Genomic DNA, 22,417 nt, shown 5'->3' with positions numbered 1-22,417 from the left:
ATTAATAGGTATTTTTCGCCTGGTTCTATTCTATAATCGCATTACTTAGTATAAATTAATTAGGGTTGTGGTTGAAAAGTTATTATGGGCGTAAAAGAGCGACCGTTTTGTCGTGTTTGGGTTGGACCGACTGTAGTCCCCGCTAGGGTTGGTCACATGACAACTTCGAAAATTTCCGCCTCAAATTCGAGCTAGATCTCAAACTCTTCTTTCCTCCTCACATAAAACTACAATCCTTCATATTCACTCTGGCTTACGTCTACTTCAATGGCAGGTCTTGGAGGGGAAATTGGAGGAGAGAGGAGAATTATTATCGTTTATACTTACCCTCCAGCCTGTGGCATGAGAATGCGTTGGGTGGGAGAAATATGAACAACGGGACATTCACCATCAAAGGGCTCCCTTGATCTGATGAGCAAAGGCCAAAGGAACACTGGAAATGCAAGTCGCTGTTGGGACTGCATCGAATGCTTATTGCCTCTACTGAGGTGCTTCTTTTAGGTACCTCGGACAAAGGACCTGCCTTTGTTGAAGATTGTTAGGAGCATAGTCAATCATTGAGATGCATTTCTCTTTACCAAATACCATGGCTGCATTCAGTTATGCTATCTCTTTGTCTACTCACTATCTTCACATTGGTATCTCCAACGAACATTAATCATCATGATTCACAGGCAATTTCGAGCAAGAAAACCACCCGACTTGTGTCCCAAGCTTCACTTTGGCAGTTCTCAAGCCTCATCTCCATCAGAAAAGAAAGCACGATCCACTTCCTAGATACCATGGCTACTTGTGGGCATGAAGAGTGTTTCGTTGCCACTCCCCCGACTTTGGCATTCATGCTCGAAAACTTCCCTGTAGTTACACTAGATCCGACCATCGACCACTCGATTCCGCGATGCAGACTTTGCGACCTCATTGCAGCAAGAGCACGAGAAACGGCCGCGGTGTACCCTCCTCCAACATACTCAAGCGCCATTGAGAGGCTCCAGAACCATATTGCGTCGACGGAGCAGATGATTGGTGAAGGTATTCGGAAAGAAGAACTAGAGGCTACCTTGCCCTCGATGAAACAAATGTTGGCAGATGAGATTTGGGCTACGGAGTTGAGGATGCTGGAGGCATGGAAGGGGCATTGGGCAATTTGGGGACATGGGGAAGGACCTGAGATGCCTGATGAGTATGTGCTTGTTGAGGAAGAAGAGCCAGAGAATGTCGTGGAAGAGAAACCTAAGTCTTTTGCGGGGAGGAAACGTAAGGCTCCCATGAATATCAAGGGGAGAGCTCTTGCCAAAAAGGCTAAACGGGCCTGATCGAAAGTTGGAGTTGTATGGGTAGTGTTGAATGTCCCGATTATTCCGATTGTTCCTGGTAGAGCGGGTCAATCTGTATAGCAACTAATGCCAGACTTTACATTGACCGGACACCTCCTTTAATTTTGATGATGATCAGTGAAACCGTACTTGCAATCCTCACAATTCTTGATAAGGAATACATTAATCACCTTCCAGGGATACTCGAGATCGTCCAAATCACGTGTGGGGGCTGTGCAGCCGTGCAGCCGATGACGAAGTTGGGACAACATTTCCAACCTCCCTTTGCGCTTTGCAGCCCACCAACCAAGATGGCAGGCTTCCTACGCGGAAAGCAAGCTGGTATCCAGCATGACCTTTCTGCGGCAATACTTCCAGGCCTATTTGCGCCAGATGACCAAGCTCGATTCGGAATCAACTCGCAGATTGGGTATGTTGGAGCTCCAAGGACCCCGCCGACGCCCCGCTGACCGTACTTCACCTACCAGATCCTTAGCATACGATCCCGTACAATCCCTCCTCGCGATAGGAACGAACGAAACAAGCTTTGGCAGCGGACAGATATACATATTCGGTCAGAATCGCGTCCAAGTCGTCCTCACGCTACCCCGCCGAGCTTCAGTCAAGACACTTCAATTTGTCTCCGACCGCCTCATAAGTCTCGACTCGAAGAACGAACTGATAATATGGGACCTCGCGACGGGGAAGAAGATTGCCAACTACTCGCCGCCAGGCGTAGTTACGGCGCTGGTGACTGATCCTATGCTGGACTGGGCGTTGATCGGATTGCAAAGTGGAGAGGTCATTGCCTATGACATCGACCGGGAGAAATTGGCACCTCTCCGGCTGCCAAATTTCTGGAGGGAGCGGAATCCACGCTCGAGATTACTGTCTATTGTTTCTATGCAGCTACATCCCCGGGACATTGGCCAGCTGTTGATAGGGTATACTGATGGTGCTTGTATCTATTCATTCAAGCAGGCCAAGCCGATCAAATACTTCGATTATGAGGTACCGGTTGGGGCACCGGGTGGCGATTCGGACCCTTTGGCAGCTGACAAGGCACGGAAACCACGTCTTACGAACGTCTTCTGGCATCCTTCAGGAACATTTGTTGGTACTGCATATGATGATGCGAGTATGGTGTTTTGGGATCCAAAAGATGGCAGAATCGTAATGGCGAGAACCTTGACGGACTGCCATGTCGACAAACCAGGAACTACGTCAAACGCCTTTGGCAACACACCGGGAACCCTGGCTATCAAAGAGCCATTTGCGAGGATTGCATGGTGTTGTAAGGACAATCCTGATGATACTGGTATCCTGGTCGCTGGTGGCGCACCAACTACCCTCCCACAAAAGGGATTGACCTTTATTGAGCTAGGGCCGACTCCAGTGTATGCAACATCAACTTGGCCAATCCTGACAGATCATTTCCAAACCAAAAAGCAGCATTTCCTTCCTACTCCCGAGGGTGCCGAGATCGTAGACTTCTGTCTCGTTCCTCGTGCATCGCCTCATTTTGCTGGAGCGCAAAATCCTATCGCCGTCATTGCTCTTTTGACTTCAGGAGAGCTAATTACATTGAGCTTTCCTTCTGGATACCCCATCTCACCTACAAATCAACTACATCCTTCGGTCTGCTTTGTTCATCCTTTCGTAACACACATGGCTGTCACACCTGTGGATAGAGGCAGATGGCTGGGCATGACTGAGAGCCGTCAGCAAGGACCTCAGTTAGTAAAAGGTGGTGCCGAAGCCACACACCCCATGAAGAGATTTGAGGCTCGGAATATCATTCAGATGGCCCACGGCGATGGCACAGTTCGAATCTGGGATGCTGGACATGCCGATGAACTCGAGAATAGCACTGTTCTGCAAGTCGATGTTGCTAGAGCTCTAGCCCGATACGGCGATGTCAATATTACGACCGTGAGTATGGGAAGCAACACTGGCGAATTTGCAGTCGGTACCGCTACTGGCGAGGTTGTCATTTACAGGTGGGGTGGCAACAAGCTATATGGCCGAGAAGCGCCCCAAGCTGTAGAGACCGTGCCTGGAGGCATCACGGATATCTCTACTCGTGCAGAACCTCCACTTAAAGAAGGTCTGCAGCCTTTCGTCCTCTACGATATGGCACAAGGACCAATCACTACACTCAAAATCTCTGACGTGGGTTTTGTTGGTGTGGGATCAGAAGGTGGAGTCTTCTCAATCATCGACCTCCGTGGGCCCGCTGTTATATTTAAATCTTCAATGGCAGATTTTGCTAAAGCGGATAAACGAGGCAGTTTCGTCAAGAAAGGTAGCGGTTCAGCGTCAGGGAAAGATTGGCCAACGGTTATCGAATTCGGAGTCATGACCCTGGAAGGAGATAATTACTCGAGTATCGCTTGCTTTGTTGGCACGAATATAGGCAAAGTCCTCACTTTCAAGATTCTTCCTCAACCAAATGGTGGTTATACTGCTCAGTTTGCTGGTGTTACTGCACTTGCGGACAAGATTATCTCCATTGCGCCGATTGTAGCAGATACTGGGAAGCCTGCTGCTGCCACGGGCCCAGCAGTTGCTGCACTTAGAAGCGGCCAACAGACGCATGGTACACTCGTAGTTGGCAAGTAACAGTGGCCCATTTTTCTGGAGACACCACTAACGATCTTCAAGTCACCCAAACAGAGGTACGGATCTTCAAGCCAGCGACAGCCAAAGGTGCGCACAAGTCCTGGGACGACTTCCTCTGTGATGCTGCCACCGTCACAGAGTTTGATGACCACGGCTTTGCCCTCGTTGGTGTCTTTGGCGACGGCACAACAAAAGCCTATTCCCTCCCAGGTCTAAAAGAAATCGGCGTCTCCAAACTCGGCATGCTCGACAGAACAAGAACAACAAGCACAGTTGTCACCTCATCAGGAGACATAATCGGCTGGACCGGTCCTTCAGAAATTGCCATGATCAGCGTCTGGGGCACCGGCCAACCCCTCCCTAAATCCCAAGACAAGCTCTACAACCCCCAATCTGTCGTCCCCTCTCGCCCAACAATCTCCAACCTACAATGGATTGCCGGCACTCAATACGTGAGTCCCACGGATCTAGATCTTCTCATCGGAGGTCCCGACCGGCCGCCGAGCAAGCGCATGATGGCTGCGGCTGCAGAAGAGGATCGTCTAGCTAGACTCGGCTCTCCTGGCTCTTCGCGAATACCGGGATCCCAGTCAACTGAGGGCTGGGGAGAGTATATGACGAGGCAACTGAATGAGAGGACGGAGAAACTGAATATTATGGGGGATAGCATGGATAAGGTGCAGGAGAATAGTGCCGGGTGGGCGGATGATGTGAATAAGTATATCTCGAAGCAAAAGCGGAATCTAGTTCTTGGAGGGATTACGGGGAAGTGGTTTTAGAGTTCTGGACTTGGCGTTCAGGGAAGGCGCTGCGGTTTGCTTCGTGTTGGGATCGGGGATGGGAACTGGGTGAATGAGGAGAGATGAAAACCTCACTTCTCGGGAATGGTATGCATTTCAATTCTTTCATCAATGGCCAGGCTGTTATACCATCTTTGTTGTTATTTACGGATTTCATTGATCAGGTGGATTCACTTCTCAGCGTAGCCGGGCCAGAATGTTTTCAAAAAGCATCCACCCCGCTTGGCCTGCACTTTTATATCTTGTCACTGACTTTCCGCACAATGTTCAGACGATTTCGTCACCTTCCCCTACTAAAATCCAATCATGGCCGCTCTTCTTTACAGCATTCAGATTCTCCTAGTGACTTCTCCCAACATTCACGTCCTGTCACCACCTTCTCCAGGAAACCAGTGACATATCCGCGTCACTTTCATGCGCTCTCTGCGATCGTTACAGACAATCTGGACACCACGGCTACGTTGATCGAAAGACTTCTCACTCCGAGTAACCTCCTCAGACTGTTTCTGGCCCTGCCAATACATTCACTCTGCTTCCGATCTCTTTTCGTGGCTTTCTTCAAGGCGCTCAGATCCTCTCGTCGATTCTCCAGACTCCAATCAAGCAGTGGCATCTGCTTCCTGCCAATAATAGAGCACTGTACACATCAGGATAACATAGTCTGACATCTCCATCACAATGAACCCGGTCGATCCACGTCACCATCTACGCGCCAACGGCGCTGAGCCAGTCACTGACGCGTGGTACATCAACACCTACACCCCGCGCACCTCATGGTCCAAAGAAGCCATCTACCGCGGATTCGATCTCACCCCTGACGAATACATCGCTGCTAACAGCCTCCTCATGACACTCCTCAAGACCAATGACCTGTTCGAACTAAAAGGCACGGGTCAAGAACGGATCGTCAAGCTCTGGCCTGTAATCGTGAAGTTCGAGGCAGAGTGTGAATTCTGGGGAAAGGGGGAGACGAGCTATGGTGTTGAGATTCCTGGGTGGTGGAAGAGGGGGGCCTTGGACGGATGGATTGAGATGGCTGCGCAATATATGAGGAAAATGAGATTGCCGCCTCTTCTGCCTGATCCAACACCCTATCGGGTTTGGGACCCACCGCCGACGGAAGGGGGACCGACATTGCCTCCAATGGTGGAGGGAAGAGCGATGGATATTTGTGGCGAGGGTGACTTATTGGAGGGACATTTGTGGGAGAATTGTGAAACACCATTGGGTAAATTGATGTATGGAGTTTCTTGGGTATTGAGGTTAAAACGGACAAGTTCAGAGCTGCGCTTCTTGCTCTTCAAAATGGTAGAGGGACGACGTTGAAGATGCGAGTTGTGAAAAGGACAAGAGAGCAAAGGACAAAGAAGACCATGTCAGACAAGAGCTGCTAGACGTAGCAATCGGTGGAAGGCTTGGGCTTGCTTAGGATTCGGTTGGGCTAGATGCCGGGAGTTTGGGGTAATAACAATGACTCTAGGCTTTCTAGCCTCCCGCTCAAGTGGTATGATTCTCTCTCTTTGACGAATTCAAAACATTGTGCGCGTAATAACCACTGCACTGTTTCGCTTTCGTTCTTTGATCAGGTGGCTTTCCCCTCTCCTCCAACAACTTTCATCTAGTAAGATTGCTATTAATTCCTGCCTGATTTCGAATTGTTACGTTATGAGTTTGGCAGGTTTGCAGTTTAGCTTACCTTGTCTTGAGATTGTTTGGAACTTGGGTGAAGTGGAAAGCGGACGTAGTGATTGCTTCTAATTGGATACGTTCCCTCAATGAAGCGCAAATATTCTCAGCTTATGTTCCCATGCCACATCCACCTCCCTCACTAACAAACACGACCCGACAAAATTGAAGTAATCAATGCTTGCATTGTCCAACGCCAAGCTCATTCTGCCTCTCAGCTTAGAATAGGGAAACCGTCATCTGTCCACGAAAGAGAAAAACAATCTCGCTGTCTATTTGAGCAAGAACCGTTGCTTTGAGGTCCGGATATGCGCTGATATTTGTATTGGATAGCTCCCTAATGACACGAACTTTTATTCCTGGTCCTGAGCCGAGGTGACAATTATGTCTCCTGCCTGAGCTGATCTTGGGACACGCGCGCATGTCAAATTCCGAAGCAGTGCAATTTTTTAATGACGATAGGACCAGTCCCCACTGACATCTTTGCAGAACCTAATTGCCCTATTCAGGAGTACTTGGCTCTCCCTTTCTCTTTTTTTGTTCCAAGCTTCCGCGTTCCGCAAGAATGCCGGGTTTCAGCCCAGATTTTCACTGTGCGACTTGTGCTGCGAAGATGGCGGAGAACTGACTCGAGGCTAGCGGTGATCGCGAGCTGTTTAAAATCGATATGAATCCTGCGGGTATTGTTTTCATTTCTCCATACATATGATAGCGTTATGTAATAGTCGATGATCTCGCCTTCACATTGACTGAGAGTTGATGGGGTGATCACGATGTCTAGTGATGCCGTGAGTTGTGGAGAAGGTTGGAGAACGATGAGACGGAAGGCATCAGGCTCGAGTAGCCTTGTATCCTGATATTGGTCTGACATGGCTATGTCGCTAGACGTACCATACTTGAGATGAAGTGTACGAGTTCTTACCACCAAAAAGATGTAAAGAACAGTCTGTGACTGGAGAAAGAGGTTGCACAATTGGTGGGTAAGAAATTGTTACGCGCTGTGGCTGAGCAAACACAATAATGCTAGCAAAGGCAGGGGGGTTTTCTGCCACAAGTGCGCAAATGGGAGGGTTTCTGCTTCGAGAGAACCAGAAGGATATTCTCACCAAAATTCGGACTGACATTTACTAATAGATCGAAGAGGATTGCACAGATTTCGACAAACAGTTTGCCCCTATTCGAATTTAAGTTTCACTGATCCACCACGCGAGATGCCTGCGGCTTGCACAATCTCACCATATTTGGTCTAGTCGTGCAAACCCTGTCGCGGGTCGTCACCTCCCTGCCGCAACGGGACGTTAGGCTGACACTTCGTTGAGCTGAGCCTATGAGAGCGCTGGGACCCGCCCAGCTGAAAAGCGGGCTTACACCCCATTTCTCATTTCGCCCCGATCCGGCTGAGCCTCTTCTCACTTAATACATAAGGATGAGCCTGTCCGTCTTCCCCCTCGCCATGAGGCAGTCGGGAAAACTAGAGTCCACATGACGGGTCCGGAGTTTGTGATCGCAGTATCTCAGTCTGCAAGATCCAGAGGATGAACACAGAGCGAGGAGAAATGGACTCGCTTCCAGAGCCGACAGAGTTTGCGTGGCTTGCCGATCTTCAAAAATGTAAGTTACTTCTTACTCTATTTGGAATTGGGCCATTTGACAGGTTCTGATCCTCTTCTTCGAGTAGCTCAGTCATTTACGACTTGTTTGGCGGACCATCCCGCCAAAACGACAGATTTCGGGTGTGACGGTTACACAGCGTCTTTGAGCGACTACCATGAACTTCTTCAACTCACAGCGCCAGATGACCATTGTGGGATTGTGTATGTCAGAGGCCATTTCCAAAATACTCCGGATGCAATTCTAGCCAGAGCTCAGAGACCAGATGTGTCTGGGCTGAAAGGGTCTTTTGGCGTTCAAATCCATCCTGAGTCTCTTTTTGAACTCGGCGAGAAGCAAGCGCAGGGTTTCGTCAATCTTCGGTGGCCTTACATTCAATATGACCTCAGAAAGAAGGCCGCTTTTGACGACGGGAACAGCGGCTCTTTCGAAGAGATATCCTTTGTTAAAGATGGCACACTATTTCAGATTGCACGTATCAAGTGGGGAAGGGGAGGCTCACTGAGTGACTTCGACTCGGCAAATACTTTGGAAAGTGAAACCATCAAACTGAAGAGTGGAGGGAAAATCCAATTTGGGTGTCCTTGCTCGAATGGAGGGCCTCCAATTGCCGACTCTTTTCGACTACGTTTTGAAGAGAATCAGCTCAGCTGCATCAGTGAACTGTACCAGAGGCGCTTGGATGTTCAAATATTTGTGAATAATCTTCCACAGGAACTCGGACCGTCGCAATTGTCTCGTGCTTCCCACGAAGTCCAGGTACCGGACCTTTCAAGAACGCATGACATTGACCTCTACGTTGGCAGGCCGACAATCATTGTGTCCAGGTATGCCTTGCGGGACGATGCCCCAATCAATCAACCTGGTCTTTCTGAGCTTGATGGAAAGTATTTTGAGGATATCGAGAACTATTTGGGAACCTCCAGCACTTCCCTGAACATGACGGACAGATTATGGACGGCACTTTGTTCGACAAATTACGAATCCAGTGAAGCGGTCGAGTTTTGCGTTGTTGGAAGATGTGTTGAGCAGATTCTTTGCGTCTCTTCTGTCCCTGTCCCCGACGACCCTCCAATTATCGCGTCTGCATCGAATATCCTTTCATCTGCCGCAGGAGAAACCTCAACCCAAGGCACGCCAGAAGATGCAGAAAAGGAGGTACCAATTGCTCTCGTTCGAAATATAATAACCTCTCAATACGTGGACGTTCAAAGCAGTTTGTAAGGCTGTTTAATCCTCCCTTTCTCTGTATCCTGCTGACATATGACTCCAAAGTTGGCAAATTCGCTTACTAGTGAAAGTCCACGAGTTCATCCGAACAAGATACTTTGAACCCGACCTACTGGAGACGCTTTGCCCTTTGGATGAGATGCGAGCAGCTTACCTGGCAAAGTTGCGACGACATATCCGTGCGATTCTGATTTGGCTCATAGAGACAGACCTCAGACCTCGGGAACTACTGCTTCCCCTGAAGATTGAACGAGGTCCAGAAATTTCCAAGAGTCATATTTCGCCCGCAAGAATTCAACACTGTCGGGAGCAGAGAGAATCTGTCAACGTTGACCGATCCTATAACCAAGCCTGCTTTGCATCTCTGGCAGTTTGGTATGCCATGAGATATTGTCCACGGGCAATAACAGAGGATCTCAAATCTGAAATCCTTTTGCCGCAACTCAAGAAAGCGTACACATCAGTCGAAAAACGGAGGACTCGTGGCCAAGAAGATCCCACTCCGAAGAATGACGTTTTGCAATGGTTTCACTTATGCTGCCTGCTTCTGATCCTCCGCGAGCCTGTTGGTCGGGACTCAGATGGGTACGCAGCAGCGGGGCTTGAGAGGGATGCCGTGACAAAATCACAACTCAAGTTCCAGAAATACGTCACCAGGCTTAAAACAAAACAGAACGAGCCATACTCGTTGGAACACGAGGAGATGGACCGTCTTGTTTTATTGGGGGAGGAATTGGACTTGCAAACACTGCAAACTCCTTTCACCGCAAGTCTGGCAGAAGCACGAGCGAAGCAAACACGAGCAAGAATCGAGGAAAGAGAGCGAACGACGAAATTCAATCCAGGCCCCAAAGCATGGAAGACATCAAGGATTACCTCCTCAGGTCCGTGGGAGCTATCGTTTCTCAATCATCACAGCTTCCTGCGGATAACGAAGGGGGAGAATGTTCGCTCGAGTAGAGATAGATGCTTCGATTTTGTGCTTGCTGACTACACGTTCATGACCTCTTGGGACCGTGCTGACTTCAACGTGGTTGGAACGTGGTGGGATCTTGAGCCTCTGAGTGTCTTCTCTGCAACAATCCTCGATCTCAAGACCGAAGGTAATTATAACTGTCATCTTGTACCAGATCTAGGCTAACTGAATGATAGGAAGGCTCAAGTCTGCCAAGTCAGAGGAGGCCGTCGAGAAACTTGCACAATCGGTCCCTGACGTGCCTGTCGAACACCAGCCCACCACTAAGGAGAAACGCGAAGAAGACCCCATTAGCGACATTATCTCTCAAATAAAGCAGACTTTAGCAACTACTGGCGATAGAGATCTGGACTCCCAGAGCAAGTTCTTTGACTGGATCGGCTGCCACCCTGGTCATTCTTTCTATCCGGTATATTTATTCGCTCTCTGGAATGTTGCTTGAAGCTTTGTCAAGCTAACTTTCCACCAGAGATACCAGGTGCAGTCTATAGAGGATACCACACGTGCGATTCAGACGAAATATGTCCCACTACGAAAAGAACTCTACAAGTATCTTGAACACAAAAAGGCGAATGACAGGGATGAAGAAGGAAACATCAAGACACCGGACTGGAATCTAGAGAATATTCAGGAAGTAGTTGCGCCTGAAGATATGAGATACTTTAGTGCTTTCGATCTGTTGTTGAACCCCGAATTCGAGTTTACTTTGACGGCCGTAACTCTCCACGATTTTATGGCATCTCTTACACATGTACCAGTCGGCTATCGTGCAGCTGGCTCACGCATTGGGACAAATATAGATGAGATGGCTCGACTCTTCAAGTATCCTAAGTCATACACGTCTGAACAACTGGAACAGTATCAGAAGAAACTATTCAGCGTCCTGAATAGGAGAGTGGGTTCCCCGACCACAGGCCAAGCATGGATGAAGTAGAGTTCGCTAACTTGGAGAAGCTTGTTGACCTGGGGGCAAAGCACCGAATACTGTAAGCAATCCCGAAAATGTGATAAAAATGGGCCTTCAAAGCTGACTGCACTTGCTTCTAAGTTTCACTCAGAAATGCTGCCCTTCGCTAGTCAAAGGCTTTGTATACCTCTGGCACCCTGACGCCCTTGACACCTTCGATGACTACTTCGGCTCCACGTCCAGGTTTCAAGAGAGAAGAGAGGCAGTGTGGACGACTACAATAACGATTTCGTATTGGTGTGTTGGATCCAACGACGAAAGAGACTCCCATCAATTTGCAGAGCCTAGAAAGAACGGCGATTTTCCTCCTGCAGGCATCGCAATGCTGGGTGGACCAACAAATTACACACGGACGGCCCCGACTTATGTCATGGAAGAGCGCTCCTCATCATTGGTTATTACCGGTGATCCTTCTGGATATTTTTGGACCTGCTCCATTTGGTCCTCGCTTACAGAACATAAGCCAGTATCGGGACTTATTGAAGCTCTGCCACAAGTACTTCAACGATTCATCAACCAACAAGTGAGCGGACGATGTCTGGTGTTCCTAATTCTCCTTGGCCATTTCTCAGAGAAACTCGCCGAGGAGTATGATTCCATCTTAAAACAATTGGATAGCATTGTTGAACTTGGGGTTCGTAAATATTACCTTTACTTAAGTTTCCGACTAATTTTTGTTCGCCATCAGGATAGAGTTTTGTTACAAGGTCTTGAATGGGGAAGTAGCAAAGCTGTTGACAAACTGAAGAAAATGTTGTGGGGTTTAGAGGCTCTCCGTGTCTTTGACGACAGGTTATCAGCTTCTTTGTCACAGATACAGAAGGCACGGGAGGCAATGGAACGCACAATCAAACAGGTAGGTCTCAGTTCCCACAAGCATCCCTTAGCTAACACGTGGTTCAGGAGTCAGGCGAGCTGCATATCGATCTTCTCCAGGAATATCTCAACGTCCTAGAAGAATTCGAGAAACGATGTGGGATGTTGTCAGATGTCCAAATAAGAACGCAGTTGAAGATCAGGCAAGTGACGGGACTGAGGGACGGTGTAAGTAGTCTCCGGTCCTCACATTCATCAGCCTTTGAATCACTGACCTTTGAGGCAGATCTCCGCAGTCACCAACGTCGAAGACAACCGCACAACCATCAAACAAGGGAACAATATCAGGATTCTCACATATATCACAATCGCATACCTACCTCTTGGGTTCGTCAGCGGTCTGTTTTCAATAAATCACGCCACTTTTATGGACAATGCTACCAATGCTCTATACGCAGCTTTAACTGTCAGCTTTGTGGTCGGCACATACGGCCTAGCGCTGAGTTTGGAAAATATTATGGATTTGTGGATAAGTTTCAGGAGCGGAGAATGGCGATCTCGACGTCAGCCTAAGGGGGTCCCAGATCTAGGGGTCGAACTTCCATCATGGCGTGTGGGGGATCCTTTGACATCAAGGCGGTCCTACGAGACAGACGAAGCGATATCAGGTACATCCTGAATATACGCATTATTGTCTGTTTTCACAATTGTTAAATGACCAGTCCAGAGGCGAAAAAAAAGTTTATATTGGAGGCGTGATATCCCTGTATAGTAGGATAAACAGATTCTAATGCCCAAGGAGTACAACGGCGACTCCAACCGTGTTCGTAATGATTGCAAAGTAGAAGAGCTTGATAGTAAGTTTCTTTTTTCATAATGAGCAATGCAGGTAATGGATGATAGCTGCAACGCTAAGAGTTGACGGTTGCTGCTTTTAACCTCCAAGCATTTGCTTCCGCCTGGTTCGGGGACAACTTTTTGTGGGAGGGGTGAGGGGAAGAAAGCTAGGAAGTGGAGAGGAGAGGAGGGAAGAATGAACGACAGAACTCATTCTGGGATCTTGGGGGCTCTAGCCTAGCCAGCATATACCAACAAAGAAATGCCCTCTTCGGCCTACTCAAAGCCAAATACATCAAAAGCTCTTTCTATCTCTTCTACTAATAATGAGAACGGCTATTGGTGAATTTGTACTTCTGTCTCGATTTATCTGCCGTGCAAGACTAACTGGAAATCGTGTCCGTGAAGATCAATGTACCAGAGATCACGGTACAGTATAAACAGATAGACAGCCCCAAACTTCCTCTCAAAATGGCTTTCTCCTCTAAATAAGAGAGCAAATCGAGGTAAATTTCATATCTGCGGGTCTGCCGATCAGCTTGATCCAAGAGCTTCGCAATGGAAAAGCGAAAGACACACTGGCCCAACCTGGAAGCCCATAAAGTTTCCCCATCCCCCTCCTAGTACCCTAATCCTCAAGACACATCACGCCCATTTTCCAACATCTTGAAGCAGACCAAAAAACGTCGTCCCCAAGCAACATCCTCTATCAAAAGCAAAATGCACTTCACTACCAATCTCCCCTCTATGCTCTTCCTATTAATTCATATCCTCTCCCATGGCGATAAAATCAAAAACCTCCCTGATTGTTCCAAAACTTGTATTCGACCATGCCATAGCGCAGAATGCGTCGAAACTTGTGTTAAAAATGCTCGTGGTAGTTGCTATGGCGACGGCAAGTTGATCTTCATCCAGCAATGCAGTCATGCTGATAGATCTGTTAGTTGCAACTAAAATGTATAAGTTTGTGTGTGGTGAAGTTTGAAGCACAGGCTTCATCTATTTCGGTAATAGATCTTGGCGGAAGGTATGAGGGGATGAGTTAAAAGATCATATGGATGGAAAGGACCGAAGGAAGGAGAGGGAAGAGAGATAGGGTCTCCAGTTTCAGATTAGCACAACAAACCAAGTGAGGGCCTTGATCTGATCACGCAAACATGTGTATGAATATTTGTTTCATTTTCTTCGGCCCTGCTATGCCCTGAATGACCATTGTGTCGTGACTCCATGTCTCGTACTCTCCGTATAACTTTCGTAATCGCCGTCGTGTCCTTCCCCAAAATGGGCCTCTTGGTCTCGAGTGTAATAGCGGTAGCGCGTATCGTGAGTAAAGGGCAGCCATCCATCGATTAATGGTTCCCATTTTCCCCAACGCCCATATTCGAAGAGAAGGAAGCTTTTATTTCGTTGCCCCAGCGAGCCGTGATCCTTCGGCATGAATTTCAAAATAACTACTAGACTCCCACAAATCTCTCCCCGTCTCATTATCTTCTCAAATCCACACTCGATCCCCTGGCAGAATCGATGCTCGGTCTATCGATACTCGGTCTAATCGAGCTGCTTGAGCTTCTACGTCTGCGTGCCCGTTGATCGTTAGGGCTTAATGGATTCAGTCCGCTTTGTCGTGCGAAAAGGTTTAGGATATCGGTGAGCGAGATGACGCCTGTCAAGCGGCCGGAGATTCGAGCACCAGGCAAGGCTGCTGCTGAGACGGCGGGGAAAGCGGCTTGTAGGGATGGAGAGGCGGGAGTAGAATTTGCGGGAGAAGAAAGGACGGCGTGAGTGATGGAGGGGGTGGCTAGTGGTGTTGCTGGCGCGGAAGGAGATGGTGAGGCTGCTTCGACGACCCACATTCGGTGGGACCGTGTGGCGACTAGCTTTGCAACTGTATGCGCCAGGGTAGAGTAGGGGTTGACGTGGAATACTATTTAGGCATGAATTTGGTTCTTTGAGGGGATGTTGGAAACAACTGCTTACCTGGGAAAGAGTCCTTTCCGTCACCAATTCCTCGCTCACTGAGGATAACTGAAATAAAGTGAATGCAGCTCGACTGCAAGAGAGGTAATTTGCTGCTACTCGTGAGAAGCTTGATATCTGCCGTAGAGATATTTCCAACGACATTAAAAGCATTATCTACCACAGCAATGCTGGTCAAGCCCTCGTTGCTCATAACTTGGAGGGCATCCGATAAACTTCTGTCACCACTATGATAATGTTAATATGGTCGCCTCTGAAAAGGTCCGCAGACTTACTTGATTGCAATAGTTTGAGGAGTCCCAATGCTCAAATCCTTCAAAACCATAGGGTAGAAAGCATCAATAGCAGGAAAGCTGCTTCCATTGTCCCATAGAAACTTGACCAGCTTCAACTGGCTCAATATCCCCACAACCTCTGTAGTCCCATCCTTGCAAACCAGTATTCTGTGAACACCACTTCCAAAATGCTCAATGGCTTTGGACAGATCTGCTGATTCAGGGAGTGTGACTAAAGGCCCTTTCTTCGCCAGGGTTTGAATTTCACGAAGTGGAATCGACTCCCTATCACGGGTCTTCTTTGCGAGCGCATCGAAATCCACCAATTGGGCTTCTTCTGGGTTCGCGAGGCCAACGACAACCAGCAGATATGCATTGAGATCGCTGTAATCAAACGTCCCGCAGGCGGCGGTATCTTGAGCTTTTTCGCGGAGGAGGATGACATTCGGTGGTCCGGCGTCAATCAACATCTAGACTCTCGTCAGAATATGCCTCCCGATGAGGATTCATACAGATAATGTACCTTCGTAGCCTGCTCAACTCCCACATCAAGCTCAGCCCATCTTACTTCGCTTTTCTCCACCAATTCTCCGACGCGTATTTGTCTCCAGTCTCTACCCACAAATCTCGGATCACCGGCCTTCGAGGGAGGAGGATGATTGAGCAGCTCTTGGACCGCCGCTTGTGTGAAGGAAGGATGTCTTTGGGAGCGTGGTGAGTGTCTAAGGTTCTCTGCAAAGCTCGAGCGGTGGTTGATTGTCTGTCCAAGGGCAGGGGAGGGACTGGAGTGTCGCGCTGGAGCTTCAACGGGTGGAGGGGTTGGCCCTGGCATTTTCGGAGTTGACGCGATTATTGTTTGGAGAGGTGATTGTCGAGGAGGATCGAAGAAAGATCATGGATCTTTGTCATGCATGCAATTGCTGGTGGAGAAGGAGGAATGTAGGCCGTGGTGTTCTGAGGAAAAAACAGGAGATTGTTGTTGAAGGCTCGAGATCCCGTCGCGTCATGCGGGGTTGTGAGCGTGACACGTGATTTGGAAACCAATTAACCCTTATCATTCTCAAATTGAGCCTGAACTCCAGATATCATGCGTATTATCGTCATTACGATGGATCGTTTTTCGCTTTGCCGCAGAAAATGTCATAAATTATCTAGGAGCATGCAGGAGCTCTGCACTGGTAAACCCTCGAGGGGGGGAGGGGTGGGAATGGCGCTTCCCTGCTTCGTGCAGTCACTATGCTTTCCTTTCAAAGACACGATTTGAATATTGATAGCTGCATCTATAGAAGGGGACAATGTTGCTTTAGGAAAGTCAAATGCACCCAAAACCTGCGCCATATCGACCTCGAACTCTCAAGCATTTGTCCTAAAGAGGGAAAGCAAGTTCAAAACTGATTTGAAAGAAGTTCGAAATAGCTGAAACAGTGTTTAAATGACTTCCTACATCTCTGATTGGTCTGTGAATCCTAACTGAATGCTTTCGCTGTGTCACTGTGGTCTCTCCGCAGTGCTTCACACTCTTCATCTGCAAATGGTAATAAAAAGGCATATAATAAGGTATATCTCTGTTAATGATTCCCAAATTGGGATGTCTTACTGGTTGATCACGCAATGCCGTCGCAGTTTGTTGAGCATACTCGCTTTCTATTATTTATAAAGAGTTAGTGACGTCCACAGCTTTTACTTTACTCTTAACCTTTTACAAGAACTATCTATTGTTTGCTTAAGTTAAAGTGCGACCCAGTATTAACTCTTTTTATTAGAAGAACGAGTTTACTGGTTTTCTTTTGATAACTATACAGGATGTTAAGACCAACTTCTTTGAAATTTAGGGGGTTTATCTAATTTATTTTGCTAAGCGAGGAACAGAGCGCCATCGTCATCACTCACCTAATGAGTCAGAACTCCCACTCACTAGACCTTGGCGGCATCCAGAAGAGTTACTTCTTAATTATTACTAGTTGAAACTCGACAGAAGAGATGTATGGAAGGGAAGTGTTGCCAAGTAGCCCTCGCTTATTTCCCAAGTCCCTTGAATTGAATTTACTGTTTTCGAGTTGCACAGGTTAATTAATGTCACTGTTGTACCACGATATCTGAGAAGAAGATTTGACGGTTGTTTCAAATAGAGTTCACACGGATAGATATCTCATAAATTCTGGTTTGAAGAGAGTTTGTACGGGAAGCTTAACCAACATTCTCGACGAAGCTGATACTGATTTCTGAAGGTACGAGGAGGACCACAGCTCCAAGTTTCTGGTGGGGTGCATGGCGGAGTCGATGCTAATATTCGGTGTACTTTTGCTATATGAGCCAGTACCCTGAGTACGGGGCTAAGAAACGCCTATTTGGAATTGCCGATAGAGATTATGAGGCAATAATATTGATGTGCTTGAGGCATGGAAAGGATGAGACGGCGATGGCAAGGACCACTTCAGTGAGGGACAACATAACTAGGAGAAACCAGAAATATCTAATATTGCAATTACTTTTGGAACGAAACAATAATAAATTATGTCTCAGATGCTCAGAGGGTTCTCTAAGAGCTTGCACTTCGCGTTGTTCTCGGTGCCTCGACTATACAGAATATCTTACCTAGAGTTCAGATGCCACAAGTATGTAAGTTTCGTCTTCTCATATTCGGATGATCCAGACCAAATGAATCTTTATAAAGGTTTCCATTTGAAGAGATAAGATACGAACCTGCGTTGGGATCTCACCTTTGAGCGCAGCCCTTATAGAATACGACCCGGCCAATCGCCCAAAGCTCTCAATTGCCTCTACAGGTAAGATTCTGAAAAGTGGAAACCAAATAAACTCAATGCTTGTGTGTATATTTGCGCGATTTCGCCCCCTTTTTCAAAGCCCGCTAACCGGGTTGCCTCGGAGACTCGAAAAAGGGGATCGAAATGACCTCATAGTCACGTGGTTGGCTCCAACGAAATTAATTTATCCACCATCTCATAAAATCGGTTTAATCCTCCCACTTTCACCTCATTTCTGCCTCACGTTCCATACTGTCCTTTCCCGCCTTTCGGATCTTTCTTTTGTTTCTGACACCGACCGGTGGTATCTGCATCTCAGCATGACCTCAATTCTCACTTTGAGAAGGCATGGTGGCCTCTTCACACGCGCTAACAGCCGGGAAGAGCGGGAGAACGACAACACTTCAACTACACTATCCGGTGATGCTCCACATCTCCACCGCTTCGAAGACCTGCCAGTCTGGTATCAAGACAACCCCTCCATCCACTCTGGCTACCGACCAGTCTCCTACTCCTCACACCACTGCTTCCACTCCTGGACCTTCCTTCACAACGAGACAGTAAACATCTACACCCACCTCATACCCGCAATCTTCTCCATCTTCGCACAACTCTCTCTCCAAGTCATGCTCACGCGCCACTTCCCCCATGCGTCAATTCAAGACCGGCTAATATTCAGCATCAACCTTTTTGCCGGAACCACAGCCTTGTTGCTCTCTTCCATGTACCACACATTAATGAACCACTCTTTTCACGTCTCATCTCTCTGGCTTCGGATCGATTACGTCGGAATTCTAACCCTCATACTGGGGAGTTTCTTCTCGGGAATTTACGTCGGGTTCTACCACGAGCCGATGCTGTGCTGGGCATACTGGTTCATGATCATCAGCCTGTCCCTCACCACCGCAATTCTCGTCATCCATCCCAACCTGCAAGGTCTCTCCTACCGTAGCCTCCGAACAGCAGCATTCGTTGCAACTGGCCTGTCGGGATTTGCTCCAGTTTGCCATGGGCTTTGGCTGTATGGATGGGAGGAGATGTGGGTTAGGTCTGGAATGCCGTTTTGGTTCGTCGAGGGAATAATTTATGGCGTTGGAGCGTTCTTCTTCGCGACTCGGTTCCCGGAGTCGAGGTGGCCGGGCAAATTTGATATCTTTCTTTCAAGTCACCAGATATTTCATGTCTTGGTGGTGATGGGGAGTGTGGTGCACTTTGCGGGTGTGTGGGATGCATATCGCTGGCATTATGAAACGTTTACCCATTTTTGAAGGGAACTGATAAAGTTTGGGGTTGCGGGGTTGCGGGGTTGCTTTGTTGTTCGTTGCATTCTTATGCTACTAGGAAGATGTATGAAGCCATCGTTGATCACTTGTCAAGCTCAAGCAGGTTGCAAAAGTGGCACGTGTGCCCTGGGATCTTATCCCGATAGCTTTGCCACCTCCGAATTTCTGGACTTACGTTTCCCCTGCATAACCCATTTTCGCACGCTGGTGTCTCCGACTCGGATCAGCTGCAGTCTTGGGTCATGAAGCGCCTCAAAGAAGCCGCGTGGATTTTAGAACGTTTCTGAGAAAACCACACCTCACTGCAATCATTGTTCTACCAAGTTGGTACAATCAGGGGGTATGGTTGTAGCCCGTCATACGCCGAATTTCGTGAGCTCTGGCAAACTTCAATCCCTTGCCTTCATTTCCAACCGCAGGCAAATAGTCTGAAGAGGGATAAATGCCGTTCCTCTTATCTCTCTTCATACCACCCTTATTCACTTGAACATTTTTATCTCGTCTATTTCGGCAAAACTTCAACCGAAAACCAAGATTTTCACCTCCAGTACCTAAACAGCACTGTCATCTCGAATTCTCTATAATATTCAGACAAAACCGTTACGAGAACTCACGTTCACACCTTCATCCCTTTAATCTACTTTTACATTTTTCATCTCAACAAGACCCAACCAACAATACCAACATCAGACCAAGCGGCGATGGCGTGCGCCTCGCGCCTAAATGCGTCACTAAAGCCAAACTCGACGATGCCGCTGCCGCTGCCAACAAACGCGCCTATCGAAAGACAGCAAGGAGTTTCAAAAGAAGGCTAACGAGAAGATGGAACTTCTAGAAAATAAATGCCAAAGCCAAGTCTGGCCGAACAGTATGCGGGAGCACATTTGCTGCTTCTCTTCAGAAACAAGTCTGGGGAGAGCCTTATATCAACGCCGAAGGCTCTTTAGTCAAGGACGGCGCCTTTACCAGCATCAACCATATTGAGTCATATTTTTGGTGCCTATGGATTGGCCAAAACACCAACACACCCTTCAAGGCACCGACAAGCGCAAACACTGAACCTTCTTTACGCTCAGCTCGGCAACGCCAACCTTTTGACATCGCCGTAGACAACGGAGGAAACATCGTTATCACTATTTTCTGGATACTATCTTCAGAATCCCATTTAGGCTCTTTATAGATCATCCCAGATCTGGCGAGGAGATGTTGCGGGATGCACATGTTGACCGACTTGAAGTCATGATGCACAGGAAGCGTGTCCGAGAGCGTGGATGATGACGAGGATTTATGAACCAACTGAACCTGAAGGTCCTTATATAGGACAGCGCTTCGTAACTGGGACGTTCGCTGGATAAATGTTTGCTCAAGGTGCATTGGATGTTGTTTGTAGCCTTCCCAGCTTTAATCGTAACGAGCCTGACCTCGTCCGCAGCTTTGTCAAGCGGATCGTACTTGTAGGCGTTCGTCGCCATGGTGGTATCGTTGTATCTTTCAGCTCCTAGGAATGGAGCAGAAGAGGGCCCTCGGGTCAATCACACTGTGAAGCTGGACTGGGGTGGTTGAGGGGAGAGAGACGATGAAGGAGGATTGATCGTGAGGCTGTGCATCTCGCCAAATTCTCTCGTTTTGCACACTCTCCACAAAAGTTTGTGCAGCCGAAACATGCAACTGCAAAGCCAATAACCTCTCCTTATTACATTCAGCCTGCATCTAATCTGCTTTCAACTAAGACTTGGGACGAAGGTTGTACCGCCTTTAGCGACAGCGATTCAGTGATTGAAATTCAGAGATGGACTCCCTGTATTCTATTAAAGAATCCCTATAATTTAGCAATTAATACCCTGGGCTAAGCGAAAATATAAATATTCTTCTGTATCATGAAGCCTAGATGACCCAGGTCTTCAGGCCCTTACATGAAAGATGGAGCTTGAAGAATCGGAAGAGGCTACGCATTCACCGTTTTAAAATATCTACCTTCCGAAAAAAAAAAAGGGGGGGTGCAATCGTATGCCTTTCCGACCGGAACGACTATAAGAACTAGCAAGTCTGCTTTTCACTTAAATACTTGAAGCGAAGCAACGTCTCCATTCGAAAATCCAATTTTTTATCCTCATCCGTCTCCCCTGTTCGCTCGGTCTAGGCTCCCTCAAAACCACCCTGTAGCTTGGGGTAACTGTGATTAAAAACCCGCTATATCCATGGCCCTCTGCCAGTACCAAAATCTCAATATTGTCTCCTCAGAAACCCCTCCCTACTCAGTTCCACAGTAAAAGATATCTGCCGATCCATCATTAGATTCCGATATTCGGTGTTAAAGATCGCTGTCTTGGCGTCGAAATGTCCGCATTCCATAATTGAGTATATTTACGCAATGCCTTTTACGAATGGAGCGATGTCGTAGAAGATAAATGAGGAGGTGTGTTGAAGAGGGCAAAGTGGCCGTAAATCCTCGAGGAGGACCCCGCACTGAAATTACCTGTAAAAGGGAAACTGATATAGACCGTCGGGATGCCAGCAAAGTCTGTGGATCTGCAGACGGATCTCCTTAGGCAGATGGGATTGGAAGTGTTCCTTTGAAGGTTGGATGATGGCGTCGAGGTATCCTCGAACTCAGAATCTAGGAGGAGTTCTAGTGGTGAGCGTATGTCTCGGCCTTCTTGGTCCGAGTCCTCTCTTTGGCTCCCCTCCTCGCCCGGCTACTCATCCTGATCATTTGAAAATGCCGTATCCCAGTAGTCTTCGTCAAAATTATTCAGATCATCTGATGTTGCAGTGCTGGTTTCTACTTCATGCTTGGTGAATCGTTATTATTGTCTCTGGACGTGTCTTGCCCCGCTGGTAGCGCCATTTTCGCTGCTGTTGATGGTTTTAAGGCCTTATGGAAAGGGAAAGAATTTACATGGTTGAGAACTCAGGGGGAACTCTAATTTTATGCTAACTATTAAGCCCTAGTGACTCACAAGGTGTGGAATCCCGAGGGTTTGGTAGTCTTGTCAAGTGTGTTCTGATGTTTTCATTTTGTGGTTCTCACGGGAGCCCGCTGAGATTAGACAGAAGCCCGGCCTGATTAAGATCACTTGTTGAAATGTTGCCCCTCCCCCAAAACTGGCTGAAAGATGGCGCATCATCTCGGCAAGGCGGTTTTACTTGTATTCTAAGTTTTTAATCAGAGTAATGCGCAAACCCATCGCATGTGAGCGTCAGTTGCGAGGTCAAAGTGCCTCCAGCGCTCGCTTAATCTATAGGGGTTCGCTTAGTG

At 47.8% G+C, this 22,417-nt stretch overlaps 7 protein-coding genes across 7 annotated transcripts; 6 read left to right on the top strand and 1 right to left on the bottom strand.

Moving 5' to 3' along the window:
- The first annotated feature begins 504 nt into the window (after positions 1–504).
- Positions 505–1,515, top strand: K444DRAFT_15715 (uncharacterized protein). The gene is made up of 2 exons (XM_024870641.1): positions 505–1,459; positions 1,512–1,515. Exon 1 carries the CDS (start codon positions 603–605, stop codon positions 1,311–1,313), a length of 711 nt encoding a protein of 236 aa, XP_024744339.1. The 5' UTR covers positions 505–602; the 3' UTR covers positions 1,314–1,459; positions 1,512–1,515.
- An 86-nt stretch (positions 1,516–1,601) lies between these two features.
- K444DRAFT_606377 (uncharacterized protein) lies at positions 1,602–5,077 on the top strand. Its single transcript, XM_024878978.1, has 3 exons — positions 1,602–1,743; positions 1,802–3,927; positions 3,978–5,077. The coding sequence occupies exons 1-3, from the start codon at positions 1,625–1,627 to the stop codon at positions 4,712–4,714; spliced, it is 2,982 nt and encodes a 993-aa protein (XP_024744338.1). The 5' UTR covers positions 1,602–1,624; the 3' UTR covers positions 4,715–5,077.
- Positions 5,078–5,413: 336 nt separating this feature from the next.
- K444DRAFT_623610 (uncharacterized protein) lies at positions 5,414–6,164 on the top strand (the record flags this gene model as incomplete). The annotated part of the gene is made up of 2 exons (XM_024882296.1): positions 5,414–5,989; positions 6,048–6,164. The coding sequence occupies 2 exons, from the start codon at positions 5,414–5,416 to the stop codon at positions 6,162–6,164; spliced, it is 693 nt and encodes a 230-aa protein (XP_024744337.1).
- Positions 6,165–7,855: 1,691 nt separating this feature from the next.
- K444DRAFT_15620 (uncharacterized protein) lies at positions 7,856–10,785 on the top strand. The gene is made up of 4 exons (XM_024870639.1): positions 7,856–8,032; positions 8,100–9,252; positions 9,308–10,365; positions 10,415–10,785. Exons 1-4 carry the CDS (start codon positions 7,957–7,959, stop codon positions 10,678–10,680), a joined length of 2,553 nt encoding a protein of 850 aa, XP_024744336.1. The 5' UTR covers positions 7,856–7,956; the 3' UTR covers positions 10,681–10,785.
- A 547-nt stretch (positions 10,786–11,332) lies between these two features.
- K444DRAFT_514942 (uncharacterized protein) lies at positions 11,333–12,700 on the top strand (the record flags this gene model as incomplete). Its single annotated transcript, XM_024873556.1, has 4 exons — positions 11,333–11,839; positions 11,894–12,061; positions 12,121–12,249; positions 12,308–12,700. Coding segments are annotated over 4 exons (1,197 nt in total), but the record flags the coding sequence as incomplete, so codon positions are not given.
- A 1,253-nt stretch (positions 12,701–13,953) lies between these two features.
- K444DRAFT_579035 (uncharacterized protein) lies at positions 13,954–16,075 on the bottom strand. The gene is made up of 4 exons (XM_024877640.1): positions 15,634–16,075; positions 15,111–15,580; positions 14,836–15,062; positions 13,954–14,782 (listed from the first exon to the last, which is right to left on the bottom strand). Exons 1-4 carry the CDS (start codon positions 15,940–15,942, stop codon positions 14,343–14,345), a joined length of 1,446 nt encoding a protein of 481 aa, XP_024744334.1. The 5' UTR covers positions 15,943–16,075; the 3' UTR covers positions 13,954–14,342.
- A 2,225-nt stretch (positions 16,076–18,300) lies between these two features.
- On the top strand, positions 18,301–19,122 carry K444DRAFT_493377 (hemolysin-III channel protein Izh2; the record flags this gene model as incomplete). Its single annotated transcript, XM_024873239.1, has 1 exon — positions 18,301–19,122. A coding segment is annotated over one exon (822 nt), but the record flags the coding sequence as incomplete, so codon positions are not given.
- Between the last annotated feature and the right edge of the window lie 3,295 nt (positions 19,123–22,417).

This window comes from Hyaloscypha bicolor (genome assembly GCF_002865645.1).
Source record: "Hyaloscypha bicolor E unplaced genomic scaffold K444scaffold_10, whole genome shotgun sequence".
Lineage (NCBI taxonomy): Eukaryota > Fungi > Ascomycota > Leotiomycetes > Helotiales > Hyaloscyphaceae > Hyaloscypha > Hyaloscypha bicolor.
The sequence above is the reverse complement of the archived record's forward strand: the minus strand, read 5'-3'. Positions and strand labels throughout refer to the sequence as shown.

Bases quoted from the DNA above. Each gene is read 5' to 3' on its own strand.
- K444DRAFT_15715 (XM_024870641.1), top strand. From the start codon at position 603: ATGCTATCTCTTTGTCTACTCACTATCTTCACATTGGTATCTCCAACG.
- K444DRAFT_606377 (XM_024878978.1), top strand. From the start codon at position 1,625: ATGGCAGGCTTCCTACGCGGAAAGCAAGCTGGTATCCAGCATGACCTT. The intron at 1,744-1,801 runs GTATGTTGGAGC...TTCACCTACCAG, and splicing joins GGAATCAACTCGCAGATTGG to ATCCTTAGCATACGATCCCG. The intron at 3,928-3,977 runs GCAAGTAACAGT...ACGATCTTCAAG, and splicing joins GCATGGTACACTCGTAGTTG to TCACCCAAACAGAGGTACGG.
- K444DRAFT_15620 (XM_024870639.1), top strand. From the start codon at position 7,957: ATGAACACAGAGCGAGGAGAAATGGACTCGCTTCCAGAGCCGACAGAG. The intron at 9,253-9,307 runs GTAAGGCTGTTT...ATGACTCCAAAG, and splicing joins GTGGACGTTCAAAGCAGTTT to TTGGCAAATTCGCTTACTAG. The intron at 10,366-10,414 runs GTAATTATAACT...ACTGAATGATAG, and splicing joins CCTCGATCTCAAGACCGAAG to GAAGGCTCAAGTCTGCCAAG.
- K444DRAFT_579035 (XM_024877640.1), bottom strand. From the start codon at position 15,942: ATGCCAGGGCCAACCCCTCCACCCGTTGAAGCTCCAGCGCGACACTCC. The intron at 15,063-15,110 runs GTAAGTCTGCGG...ACATTATCATAG, and splicing joins CCTCAAACTATTGCAATCAA to TGGTGACAGAAGTTTATCGG. The intron at 14,783-14,835 runs GTAAGCAGTTGT...ATGCCTAAATAG, and splicing joins CGGAAAGGACTCTTTCCCAG to TATTCCACGTCAACCCCTAC.